Raw genomic sequence first — 14211 nt, 5'->3', positions numbered from 1 at the left:
GCTCTACATGGAGTTCTAGGACAGCCCGGTCCACAAAAAGAGACCCTGTCTAAAAAAAAAAAAAAAAAAAGAAAAAGAAAAAGAAAAAGAAAAAGAAAAGAGGAAAAAAGAAGAAAAGAAAAGGTAAAAGAAAAAGAAAAGAAAGAAATGCTGAAAAGGAGCAGTGTGGAAGTGAAAGTCACTAGAGTTAAAGAGAGAAGGAAATGGGTGTCCTGGATAAAGTCCACATGGTTACTGAAATGATTACCAAAGTCACCCAAAAGGATGATGGGATTTAGAGTGAACAGAAAAACTAACAAAGAAATGACAGTCATTGGTCAACAGGAGTAATCTAGAGAGATACTGAAAAACATGACAGTGCAGAGTGACAAGGTGATTGAGGTAGCATAGATACCAATGTTTGCTGTCATATGCGGAGTTTATATTTGAACACACATTTAGATATATCCACATGTGTGCTATGAAAACAGAAAGAGGACTACATGGGTGACATGGGTACGGGAATGGAAGAGAGTAGAGAGAGAACAAATGAGCAAGACTCAATGATGTGCCTATAAAAAGGTCATAAGGAAGCCCAAGGTTTTATAAACCAACTGCAAATTTAAAATTAGAATTTCCATGATGATGTGAAGAGCAATAATTTTTAATTGAGTTGTATTGAAATAGTACATAAATGTAATCCTAGAACTGAGGAGGCAGAGGCAGGAGGATTGCAAGTTTCTCCTTAGCCTGTACCACTTAGCCTGGCTCAAAAACATATTTAAAATGTTTCAATTGGGAATAAAATGACTAACTTAAGGTCTTGAATTAAAGAAGACAAAAAAGAATAAATACCTTTCTTCATAATCCCGACAGCAAATGCTAGGATACAAACAAAGGAGTAGGATGGACATTTTATAAAACAGTGTTTGTAAAGATGCTTGCTTATGGTAGAAAAGTCTGAGGCCCCAAAGAGCCCATGAAAAGTGCTCGGGGGAAGTCAGTAGAAGGATGGAAAAAAAAAAAAGCAACAAACAGTGGGGCTGTGGAGAGAATGGAATGGAAGAGATGAGCTGACAAGAGATAGAAAAAAAAAAAATGGAAGCAGCTTGCTCTTCCCTTTGAATCCTAAAGTTTGAAAAGTTCTCAACATTTGCCCACCTCAGTTTTATGAACTATTAACTAACTCTTGGGTGCCTCTTCCCTTCCCCCTTTTTTAATGTGATGTCTCTATGGGTGGTAATCTTTGCCATCAAATACTGGGGTGGTAAGGAATAAATAACTGGTCTCTTAAGATTATAGTTCTTCACACTTGAGAAAGGCTGTTCTCAAAGAGTTGTTAAGTAACTGCAGCAAGAAACCTCTCTCCTGGACCTGCTTTTGATCACTTCTGAGCTGATGCTCAGCAAGGCCAGGAGCTGGTGCCGCTGGGAGCTGTTTTTATGCAGCACTGACACTTCATCTGGGCTCACCAAATAGCTAACAGAATGAAAGTCTGGCATCTCTGCTCTCACCCAGTGTCTATCTCCTTCAAAGAAGAAAGAAAGAAAGAAAGAAAGAAAGAAAGAAAGAAAGAAAGAAAGAAAGAAAGAGAGAGAGAGAGAGAAAAGAAAGAAAGAAAGANTCAAAGAAGAAAGAAAGAAAGAAAGAAAGAAAGAAAGAAAGAAAGAAAGAAAGAAAGAAAGAGAGAGAGAGAGAGAAAAGAAAGAAAGAAAGAAAGAGAGAGAGAGAGAGAGAGAGAAAAGAAAGAAAGAAAGAAAGAAAGAAAGAAAGAAAGAAAGAAAGAAAGAAAGAAAGAAAGAAAGAAGGCCTTCTGCCATTCTGCCAACAGACATACAGTGAGCTCCAGAGTTATGTCAGAGCCAGGCTCACTCAGCAAAACTATGTCCAGAAGTTGTATGAGGAAAATGTTTGTAGATTGGAGCCTGTTGATGTGGGGTAACCAGTTGCACATTAATAATTAGCTAATCCAAGGACTATGACTAATTTATTCATTTACTTCTGAAATATTCGTTGCTTAAAATATTTTACTAAGTTTGATTAGCTTGCCTTTCTGTTACCATTCTCATCTGCATTTTTCATGTTTTTAAGTTATAAATAGTTTGAAGTTTGAAAACTATTTTGTAGATACTCTTAAAAAAAAAAAAAACAAAAAAAAAACCCTATCCTCACTAAAAATATACTTGTGTTCTATGTTGCTGCCATCCCCACCTTAAGAGAAATGTGGTCCAGATGAGCTGTAAGATTAACAGGGCTGGTTTCTATCTCGTCATAGTTTGCTATTTTACTGTAAATGGCTTTTATAAATTTGAAAGAAAAACTTTCATTTCGGAAAAAAATTTATCAAGTCTAAAAACAGTGTGCAGTCACAGACATCTCTATAAAAAGATGTCTGTCAACTGTTATTTCTTACTTTAGAGGAAAGATTGTTGCAGTTTTAGCTCACTGTCAGCTATTTCCAAGGGCTTTTTTTTTAAGTATGGTGTAAAAACAGTCATGAAATGTTAAAGGTCTTCTACAATCCAGCTGATTTCTTTATGATTCAATCACTCCAAGAAGTCAGTTTAACAGCTTTCTTTACATCCCATACTAGGAAATTCAGCAAAGCTTTCCTTTAAAGAATAAAACTAGATGAAAATAATTTGAAAGGCATTGAACGTCAAGAAAAAGCATAGAGTTGAGTCAAGGTGGCACATACCTTTAATCCCAGCACTTGGGAGGCAGAAGTAGGTGGATCTCTGTAAATTTGAAGCCATCAGCCTGACCTAAGGAGTGAGTTCCAGGACAAACAGAATTGCATAGGAAGAGGAGGAGGAGGAGTATAGTTTTATTATGGATATTTGTTTAATGATTGAATAAATGTAAAGATCCTTATTGGTTTTCAAAATTTTTATATCAATAATATAAAATTTTGAAATAGAAAATACATCCAGGCATAGAGGCACATGCCTGTAGTCCCAGCACTTGGGAGGCCAAAGCAGGAAGATCATGAGTCTGAGGGCAACCCAAGCCACACAGTAAATTCCAGTCTAGCCCAAGCTGTTTAGAGAACTTGACCAGCAAATAAAGATAGAATAAATAAACAGAAAATAGCAAGATGCTGCCAAATAACTACAACCAACAAATATATATATATATTTGTTCACTGATACAAGGCCCTGCTATATAGGCCAGGCTGACTGAGAACTTTCTGTCTAGTCCAGGCTTGCCTTAAACTTAGGATACTTCTCTTCAGTTTCCCAAGTACTGGGAATACAAATTCAAACTACATCTACATGCCTTGGGAGGCAAGCAGTCCGACACTGAGCTATTCCCCCAGCACTCTGTATTTAATCAAACAAGTCCTTTAACTAGGCCACTTCTTCACCTGTAAAATAAAATAGCATCCCATACAGCTGTTATGAAGATTAAATAAAATTAGGCCCATAAAATAATTAACATAAAATTTGATCATAGGAAACAAGCCCTTGGAGAGTGTGACCAAAGTAATAATCAGAAAGACTAACACCCAAACAAGAAACTAATAGAAAATTCAGCTCAGACCTTAATCTCCAAAGGGAGATGAAGGGATAGGGAAGAGGGTCAGTCACCATGAGCAACTATAATCAACCACACCTACACAATGGGACCACCATGAAGACTCTAAAGAGTTTTGGAGAACCCCTGGAATGGCAAACGTATCCACAGACCAAGAAGACAGTGTACCCCAATTGTTCGGGGACTGAAGATCCTGGGCTCAGAGCCTTAGCAGGCCTCTTCTTTATTTGTGTCTTTTATAAAAATCTAGTAAACATAATCAGTGTTGCCATCAGCTCTGAGATTGATTACAGCAAATTAGCAGAGTGAGAAGTGGGTGGGAAGAATGCTCAACTTGTAGCCAAGTCAGTCAGAGGGATGGGTAGCCTCTGCCTGCAACTGGCATGTTTCCATGGGAACGATGTTGTGGGATAACACTTAACCAGTATAGTCTGCACTAATTCCAGTAGTGCCAGAACACCCACTGGTGTCCACAAAGAACTAGAGAGTTGTTTGGTATAGAAAATCCATACACTTGGCCTCAGAAGTGCTGGGGAATAGAAATATTTTAATTTTTGGCAATCAGAATACTAAGAAGACTAAAAGTGTATTTTAACAGGTTAAAATCAAACCGGGGGGAGGGGAATTAAGCTTAATTTGGAAAGAAGAAATTAATGGGACTCTACATAGAGAAAGCAGTCCTAACCAAACAGAAGTCAAATCACCAAAAGATACAAAAGTTTTAAATAAAAATGCAGCTGAGATTTTTCTGATACTGAGGTGTCTGTGTACATGTTCAAACACTTAACTAGGTGTTCAAAACCCTAACCTGCAGAAATGAAGACAAAATAATAAGTCCCAAGAGAAGCATTTACCATGAGAACTGTTCAAAGTATACGAGGGAGAAGGTGAGAAATGCCCTGAAGGTTAATTAACTGGAAAGTATGTGTTATTGTCCTGCTTGACTCAAGTAATGCCAACATCTATTTCAGACACACAGTGTTTAAAAACAGCCAAAGAACCAATTCTTGCCTGTTTGGAGGAGGAAGTTCTTAATGATTCATATTTTATGAATAACTTTTCCCAAAGAGAATGTATTAACAAACATCCGACCAAAAATTTAAATCAATCATCATTTAGTTTTATACACTGAGCTTTTATATGAAATGTTTATTGGGGGTTGGGATATAGTTCAGCAGTAAAACACAAGCCTTGCATGCTCTGAGTTCAATACTTAATGAGAACACATATACACACACACAAACACACACACACACTAAAAATCCACTTATAGTAGGTCCAATCTAGTTTAAAAGGAAAACAGATGAGCTACAATAAATCATAACAGGTCAGTGCTGAAACTCAGCAAGGAATAAGTAGTTCTGTAGACATTTGAGCAGCCTCCACCTCAGACCTGAGGCCAGGTCCTAGATATTCAAAGTGTGACTCATACTATCGAGGTGAGTATGAGGGACTAAACCACCAGCCATAGACTACACATGGTGGGACTCATGGCTCCAGCTGCATATGTAGCAGAGGATGGCCTAGTTGGTTATCCCTCTAGCTCTCCTCCTAATATTCTCCTCCAACTCCAAGAAATCTAGACCCCCTAGACTAAAGTCTCTGCTAATTTCTGTTAACACCTGTCCTTGTTTGGTTTCTGCTGCTGTGATAAAGACCACAACTAAAGCAACTCAAAGAGGAAAGGGTTTATTTGGATTACATATCAGGGGTCACAGTCCACTGAGAGAAGCCTAGGCAGGCCAGGACCTTGGGGGAGGGACTGAATGAAGCATAGGCCACAGAGGCACACTGCTTACTGGCTTGCTCCTCATGGCTTATTCAGCCTGCTTGCTTGCTTTTCTTTCTTTTCTTTCTCTTTCTTTCTTTCTTTCTTTCTTTCTTTCTTTCTTTCTTTCTTTCTTAGATATTTTCTTTATTTACATTTCAAATGTTATCCCCTTTCCTGGTTTCCCCTCTGAAAGCCCCCTATTCCCTCCCCTTTCCCCCTGCTTACCCACCCACCCACTCCCGACTCCTGGCCCAGGTATGCCCCTATACTGGGGCATAGAGCCTTCACAGGACCAAAAGGGCCTCTCCTCCCATTGATGACTGACTAGGCTATCCTCTGCTACATATGCAGCCAGAGCCATGAGTCCCACCATGTGTACTCTATGACTTGTGGTTTAGTCCCAGTGAGCTCTGGAGGGATAATGGTTAGTTCATATTGTTCCTCCTATGGGGCTGCAAACCCCTTCAGCTCCTTCAGTCCTTTCTTATAGCACTCAGCACCACCTGTTCACGAGTGCCTGCCCACAATGAGCTGGACCCCCCACATCAATTATCAATGATGAAAACCACAGGCTTGCCCACAGGACAATTTGGTGGAGACATTTTTCTCAGTTGAAGTTCCCTCTTCCCAAATGATGTTAGCTGTGTCAAGTTGACATAAAAACTTGCCAGCACGGCTTTTTAAAAGATATTTTCTAAAACTGTATATAATAAAAAGTCCAAGGGTCAAAGTAAATTTGCATACAACACATAGATGGATATATTCACTAATAACATTGAGCCCTAGGTATGAAAAATTCATCCCATACTTTGTGTTTCTCATCAAACCCACACTTAAATTACACTATGTGAAATAATAGTTTTCTCAGAGGGAATGGGGAAGATGTGAGAACTGACCGATGGACACTAAACTACCATTACACAGGTACAAACTGTGCTGTGCCAGCACACAGAGCACTGACATCAAGTCTATATTCCAAACAGCTGAGAGGAAGGGGCCTGATGTCATAGCAACAGATGAAAGAGGAGTCAGGCATAATTACCTCTTAAGGCAGAAGCTGTACTGTCCCCATTTTAAACGCTCCAATGGTTTCCTGTTGATCTAAGATCTACCTCCTATGGCCTGTTTTCAAGGAGGGCTTCCCTGCCTCTGCTATACGCCGGTTTCACCTCTCACCCTCCCCTACCCATCCAGCCACACAAGCCTACTTAGCTTCTCTCATAAGCCAGTTTCCTTTCTAACTTACAGCTTTTTTTATGAGTTTTGGTTTTGTTTTGCTTCAAGCTTTTGAATTTCAGCACATGGAAATGTTGCATTCAAAGCTCCCGAAGAAAAGAGAAAAATTACATCTATGTTCCTTTGCTGTAGCCTTGAGGTTTTTGAACAATTTATCCTATATGTAATTAAATTACATAATTCTGTAATGGTTCTCTCAACAGTAAGTAATCCCAAAGAGGACAAGGCTGACATCTTTTTACTCCTCACTCAGCACAGTGCTAATACAGCAAGGGCATTCAGAGCTCTAATGACACATGAACTTCTTGCTACATGTTCTGTCACTGAATGAAGTAGTTCTGTTACACTCATTTGACATGTGAAGAAGTTAGAATACTGGGGTCCCCAACTCATGCATTTTACTGTAGAGTTCATGTTCTGAGCTACGAACAAGTATTATTTACTAAGTGTAGGATGAAGAAATAATACATGCCCAGGCTAGAATGTTGCTTATAAGACTAGCAAATAATTCACTCCCCATAGCAAAGCATGCATAAAGGGTGCTATTAACCATGTAACCAGAAAAAAAACATGAAAGAAAAAAGACTGCCTTGTTTGCTTTGCTAGAGAGTTCTGACTATTCTAAAGCAATGCAAACAAGAGTTCTGGGTAAATAATACATATCCAGATGAAAACCAGTAAATTTGTTATAATTAGTTAGAGATTTTTGCAGTGATCCAATAAATGCAGAGAAATGTGTCAAGAAACTGAAGGGCTAGGGATGTGGCTCTCTTGGTAGAGTACTTGCCTACAGTCTATGAAGTCCTGGTTGGTTTTCCCCAGCACTGCATAAACTAAAACTATATAACTTGGAATGTGCATGAAATATTAGCACTTGGGGGAATAGAGTGAGGAGGATGAGAGTGACAAGGTCATCCTTGGCTACCCATCAAATTCAAGGCCAGTCTAAGCTATAAGACCCTGTTGAAAAGACAGGGAACAAGACAGACAGACTGACCAATGCATTCTGCATTTTATGGCTTATCATTTCTCTGCCACATAAGAAGCTGACTCCAAATATAAGGAAGCTATAAATTTCTAATGATGCAAACTCTTTCTGAACCAATCAGTGTTGACAATATAACAAAGAAACCCAAAAATACTACTTTAGATCAAATGAAACCAGAGAGTCAACTCTAAGTAACGTGGGCATCTCAGCTAAAGCCATCAACAGAAACAGACATTACTGACAACCGACAAAACTGAATCCAGAATGTGCCATCTACTGTATGGTAATCAACCTGTGCCACACCATCCCCCATCAGCTATGCCAACGATCTTCAAGTCCTGTCTTTAAGTAAAAGAGATTTGAAGTGTATAGAAGGGTAAACTTTTGAAAACATTTTCTTCTTTAATTGCCTAAAACAGGAAGAATAGTTGTTAAATGGCCTCAGAGATCTGCACAAATGCTGTATGTATGATCAACAATGGGCCTTAGGTTTGTTTTTCTTGCCCTCAGATTTCATGACAAGCACATACTAGTAACCACCAGGCCCTACAAAGCAAAGTGCTTCCTGCTTTCTCAGCATTCTCATGCCAGGCACCGAGGGTGCTGGAACCATAATGAGGAATAAGAAGACACCATCTACTAGCTGTGATGCTGCATACCTTTAATCTCAGCCCTAGAGAGGCAGAGGCAGGCAGCTCTGTGAAGTTCTCAAAGCTAGCCTGATCCACACAGTGATCTACATAGTGAGCTGTAGAACAGGTTGGACTACTGTCTCAAAAAAGGAGAAGATACTATCCTCACCACAACATAAACAGGTATAATTTTTTTTGCTTTATATTTGAGGAATCTGAGGCTCCTTAGGTTTAGCACCTAGGCTAAGATCAGATGATTGTAACTTGGGAAAGATAACACACAAATTCAGGTCTCCTTCCAAAGCTCACCTTTGTTAACTGTACTATCTCTCAGGTTTTAGCATATAATCAACAGTTACTAAGAAAAAAAATAGTGCCAGGCGTGGTGGCGCAGGCCTTTAATCCCAGCACTTGGGAGACAGAGGCAGGCGGATTTCTGAATTCGAGACCAGCCTGGTCCTATAAAGTGAGTTCCAGGACAGCCAGGGCTATACAGAGAAACCCTGTCTCAAAAAAAAAAAAACCAAAAATAAATAAATAAATAATACACACATATAAGTTCACTTTTAACTTCTCTATTTCCAATTTGCTGTGTGGGTGTGTGGGTGTTATTATATGTATACAACTATGTGCATGTGTAGAGACCAGGAGAGGACACTGGTATCACACACACCCTGTCTTTTCAGAAAGCGCAGGGTCTCTCACTGAATCTGGAGCTAGGCTGGTAGCTAGAAGCTCCAGCCATCCTCCTGCCTCTGCCCCTAAATTGTAGAGATTTAAAGAGCACACACAGCAATGGCCTGCTTTTTACATGGGCCCTGAGACGCAAACTCAGGTCCTCTTGCTCGTGTAGCAAGAACTCTTACCTACGAACATCTCTCCAACATCTTAATTTAGATTTCTAAATGTTTTGGTTTCAGAGTAGTACCATACAAAGAATTTAAACACACACACACACAATGTGTTAAACCTCTTGTATAATTAGACTAGTCATTTTTCCAAGTAATGATATCAGAGTGTAAAATATCAAGTAATAATTTAGTATAGACCAAAAATAAGTTTGAAAGGGGATCTGTTAGAAAACTGACACAACTTCTAAATCTCTCTGGTCTGCCTAAAGTTACAATTCTATACCTAAGCAGTTGGTTTCCTGGCTCTAATTACAAACAGAAGAGCCTTCTGGTACTGTGAAAAATTCTCTAGGAGACATGAACACTGGGATTAAAAGCTCCAACCAAATGACAACCTCATCAACTATCCATTTAAGCAAACAAAACAAACCAGAAAGGGGAAAAAAAAAAAAAAAAACTCAAACAAAAAAATGCTGAGGAAACTTCAAAGAAATCATAGAACTTCAAAAAGAGAAGCTTTTTCTATCACATTTTAAACATTCTTTCAGTCCAAAAAAAAAGATAAATGACTTAAAATTAACTTGGCTTTAAATTTTTTAATTCATTTGCTATTTAGCTAATTACAGAAAAAATTAATCTAGGAAAAAGAAAACTATGCTGTTCAAACACAAAATAAGCTATAGGGAAACATAACATCAACATATATAACCACACAGAAAGTATTTTTTAAGTACATGAAAATCCCAAATCAATTCTTTTTTTCTTTTCTTCTCTTTTCTTTTTTAAGTTTTGGTTTTTTTAGACAGGGTTTCTCCCTGTAGTCCTTTGTAGGCTAGGCTCTCCTGGAACTCAGAGATCCGCCTGCCTCTGCCTCCTGATGGCTCGGATTAAAGTCCTGTTTCACCGCCAGGCCCCAGACCATTCTTAATCCATATTATCCACTTGACTGGATACCTCTGGATGCATTTCAGAGGTCTTTTCCAGAGACAACCGGATCTTGAGGGCACCAACCTAATCCACTGGTAGATTAAAAAATTTGAACAGAACCATGAAAAGTAAGCTCTCCTAGAGGAAGCAGGATGCTGGACAGTGTGCCTTGAGGATCTTATCTTGGCCCTAGCTCCCTATTGCTCCTCTTGGTTTCTTTTCCATTTCTTCCTCTCTTATCTCCCTTACTGATAACCTCCCCTTTGGGGAGGACAAAGACAATGCCTTCTTCATCTTGCTATTCACTAAAGTTCTGTCCTCATGTAAGAGCTAAAGTTAAGCTTTAAACCCCACTTGCCCAAGGACAGATAACTCCCAGGAATGCAGAGGGCTGTTGGTTTTGTCAGATAATGAATCACTGTTCCCCTTCAATAAACAAAGTTTGTTGTCCCAACTGCATAGGATGTGCTTGGTCACATCCAGGCAGGAGAAGCGCAGGCAGGAAGGAAGTCAGGATGTATGCTTGCCCCAGTGAACCAAGGTGGAAAGTAAGGAGCTTCGTGAGCCTGGCCTAACAGGCACCTGAAGGATGGAATTCATCACCATTTCTGTGAGAATCCCACATATGGACTTGGCCAGTGTCCATCTTCCTGGCCAGTATTTAATAAAGCTTACTTCATTTGGACAACCATGGATTCTGTCTTCCTCATCACAATTTTCAGGTTTAACATTCACCAGACTACTTCCCATGAAGCAAGCATTAAATATATAAGAAATTGAATATATGAAATCCAGCTTTCAACAGCCATTACTTCCACAGTTAGTTGCTGACTGAACTGTTTCTTCTCCTAAACTTACACTAAACATTAAAATATGTTTTGGAAACTAAAGAAACAGAAATTCTGTCTGTCTCTGTCTCTCTCAAGTAGGGATAACAATTGTAAAAATCAGGCTGGGTGTGGCACACAGTTTTAGTCACAGCACTCACTCAGATGCAGACAGGTGCATCTCTGGGAGTTCCAGACCAATCAGAGCTACAAGGTGAGATCCTAAGTGTTGTGTCTCTGTGTGTGTGTGTGTATAATTTTACATTGTAAAAACTTGCAGTATACTCCAATGCTACCCTAAATAAGTCTTTAACTTAAAAAGAAAAGGAGGAGTCTGGAGAGATGGATATTTGTTCCCACTGTGTTAATAACACCTATTATGTCTCTAGTTGTGGTGTGTCTCAGCTTTAGCATAGGCATTTATCCAAGAGTTCTCTGCTTGAATATTGTAAACAAAATTAAATAAAGTCAACCATAAGTTAAGAGGTGGAACAAGCAACCAATTGACAGAGAGTAAACATAGGATTATTAAGAAAAAAAACAAAAAACAAAACAATGTCTGGGACACTGGCTGAGGAGGAAGGTCAGCTGGGTGCTTTCTCTGCTTCTCTGAGCTAGCAAGCTTTTACCACAGATTCTGGCTCCCGGGTTTTCATTGGTAAAACCAAATGATTTAGATTTTGTTTAAAAAACAAAAAACAAAAAACACAGATGGCTCAGAGGTTAAAAGCACTACCTGCTCTTCCAGAGGACCCTGGATCAATTCCCAGAACACACATGGCAGCTCACAACCATCTGCAACTCCAGTTCTGGGGGATCCGACACCCTCACACGGACATACACAAAGGCAATACACCAATACACATAAACTAAATTAATTTAAAAAATAATTCATCCCCTAATGGTTTTCTCCTTTACTTTTTTTGAAGGGGGGTAATAAAAGTATAACTAAATAAAAATACTTTCTGGGGAAGCTTTTTTATTTTTTACCTAAAACTTTTTTTTTGAGACAGGGTTTCTCTGTGTAGCCCTGGCTGTCCTAGAACTCAGTCTGTAGACCAGTCTGGCCTAGAACTCAGAAATCCGCCTGCCTCTGCCTCCCGAGTGCTGGGATTAAAGGCGTGCGCCACCACGCCCGGCTCACCTAAAACATTTTTTTATACAACATATTTTGATCATATTCTTTCCCCTCCCCCAACACCTCACCGACACTCCCTGCCCTCTAACTTCATATTCTTTGTAAAAACAACAACAAAAAAGTAGAATAAAACCTTCCATTTCTAAAGCAGCACCACAAAAATCTTGATACCTTAGTAGAGTTAAAACTCTATACTACAATGCCGACTTCTGAGATTAATTTTACCATCTATAAATCACAGGTTTCCCGGTTATCAATAAGATCTCTAGCTGCTGGGTGTGGTGGCGCACGTCTTTAATCCCAGCACTCTGGAGGCAGAAGCAGGCGGATTTTTGAGTTCTAGGCCAGCCAGGTCTACAAAGTGAGTTCCAGGACAGCCAGGGCTATACAGAGAAACCCTGTCTCGAAAACACCAAAAAAAAAAAAAAAAAAAAAAAAAAAGATCTCTAGGGTCTCACGTTCCCCTGCTGGGTTCCTGTAATCACCATGACAATGGACTAAACAACTCGTGTAAATATTAGTTGTTAACCTAACTACTGTGTTCCAAACCAGAGGGTGGAGGGGGCGGGAGCGGGGGCGGGAGCGGGAGGGGGGGGGGATACGAGAGGGAGGGGAGTCAGCAAAGGTGGAGTGTTACTTTCACTTTTTTGCAATGTTTGCCACTTACTATTTTAGGGCTTGCTTGACTATTTATTTAGCGGTGATGTTGTCAATTTATCACGTAATGGCTGTTGAGTCACAAGATCCGACTTTAAGTCATTCGGCTGGGTTAGCAACAATTCAAAAGGTCTTGCAGTTTAACGTGAAACATTAGTTTTTCGGGTCCCCTGAGGCCTCTCGGGTACCCGGCCGGTCTGGGCGGCCCGACAAGTCCCGGCTGGGTTTTCTTTAAAGTGATTAAAGTGCGTGTTCCTTAAGCAAGGCTCTAGCGAGACCCGGGCCGCTAGGGCCCAGTCTGACCTGGAGGCTGCGCTCCGCCTGGCGGAGGAGGAGGCAAAATGGAGGCGGCCAGAGCTGGGGCAGGGGTTGGGCCGGGCTGGGCGGGGTTTCGGCACCGCCGCAGAGGATCCCGCCAGGTTCTAGCCGCAGCTCCCGTCCTCCGCGAGGCCGCCCTCCGGGTTACCCACAGCCCAGACCGCGGCCCTCGCCCTCACGGGGAGGAGAGGTGTCAGGGACAAGGACGCCATTATGAACCTCCCCGGCGGGGGCCACAGCAGCCCGCGCAGACCTCTCGAGGGGACGGGAGGGCGGACGGTGGGGACGCGGGCTGGCGCCGCTTTTCAGCCCACTGTCTGCACGCCGAGGGGCTCAAGATGACCGGGCAGCGCTTCCTCAGGCGCAGAGGTGACGTCGTGGCACCCCAGGCAGGGTCCTACCTGTCCCTTCCGCGTCCTTTTCCTCCGCCATCTTGGTGCGGAGCCGGTCGCCTGGGAGACACCCAGCACGAACCCTGCGGGACGCGCGCGGGACTCCGCGGGCGGAGGAAGCCCCTGGACGCACGGTGGCCCCCCGATCCCCGCCCCCAGCAGAACCGAGGCCCGCGTTCTTTGGGCCTAGGGGCGTCATTTATTAATAAGGCTCCGGAACCCGCCTGGGCCTGATTGTGACTGTCAAGGACGTAGCACGCCTTGTTTATTTCTTTATTCCTTTCTTTAATTACTTATTTTATTCAGCTTTTTTTTTTCCCGCCGTCTCAGGTGCGCCCCAGAACCGGGCGCAGACCTGGCGGCCCCTGGCGCGTTACACGGTCCCTCCCCGAAAAGCGTCCGCCCACCCCAACCCCACCCGAACCCCACCCGAACCAGGCCTTGTGGCTCTGTGGCGTCACCCTCTCTCCTGAGCGGAGCCACTCTGCCAGTCAGGGAACTGGAGCGAAAACGGACGTGGGCCGGGTGGAGGAGGAAGCCCAGCCTTTCCCCGGGATCGCAGACAGAGAGAGGACTTGCTGTAGAAAAACATGTGCAAAATAGGCGCAAACACTGCGTCGCCAAGGCTGCAATTTCTGATACAAAATAGTGTTCTCATAGCAACAAATAAATTGACGGTCTGTTCTCAGGGTTACACACATTTTGTATGTTGATAGTGCAATTTGGCATGACCTTCCGATGAGAATTTTGAGTCCTGAGAAACTTGGCAATCGCGTGTTTTGTTATTTGATGGATAAGCTCAGAATACTAAGATTCTTCCTTAAATGAAAAACAAAACAAACAAACAAACAAAAAAACAACAGTTTTGAAATGTCTAACAATGTGACTCAAATGAATATCTAGTTTTAATCTTTAATGATAATTTCATGGTATATGTGTACTTATTTAAATATTTTTG

At 41.4% G+C, this 14211-nt stretch overlaps 1 protein-coding gene across 1 annotated transcript in view; it reads right to left on the bottom strand.

Annotated features, from left to right (window-relative positions):
* The window catches only part of Efcab2 (EF-hand calcium binding domain 2), a 79823-nt gene extending 66193 nt beyond the window's left edge, over positions 1–13630 (bottom strand). The window contains exon 1 of the mRNA XM_021160871.2: positions 13263–13630. Within this exon, the coding sequence (XP_021016530.1) occupies positions 13263–13452 (190 nt within the window). The 5' untranslated portion in view covers positions 13453–13630. The remainder of the gene's footprint in view (positions 1–13262) is intronic.
* Positions 13631–14211: the final 581 nt, after the last annotated feature.

This window comes from Mus caroli, chromosome 1 (assembly GCF_900094665.2).
Source record: "Mus caroli chromosome 1, CAROLI_EIJ_v1.1, whole genome shotgun sequence".
Taxonomy (NCBI): domain Eukaryota; kingdom Metazoa; phylum Chordata; class Mammalia; order Rodentia; family Muridae; genus Mus; species Mus caroli.
Note: the sequence above shows the minus strand (reverse complement) of the source record. Positions and strands in the feature narration are given on the sequence as shown.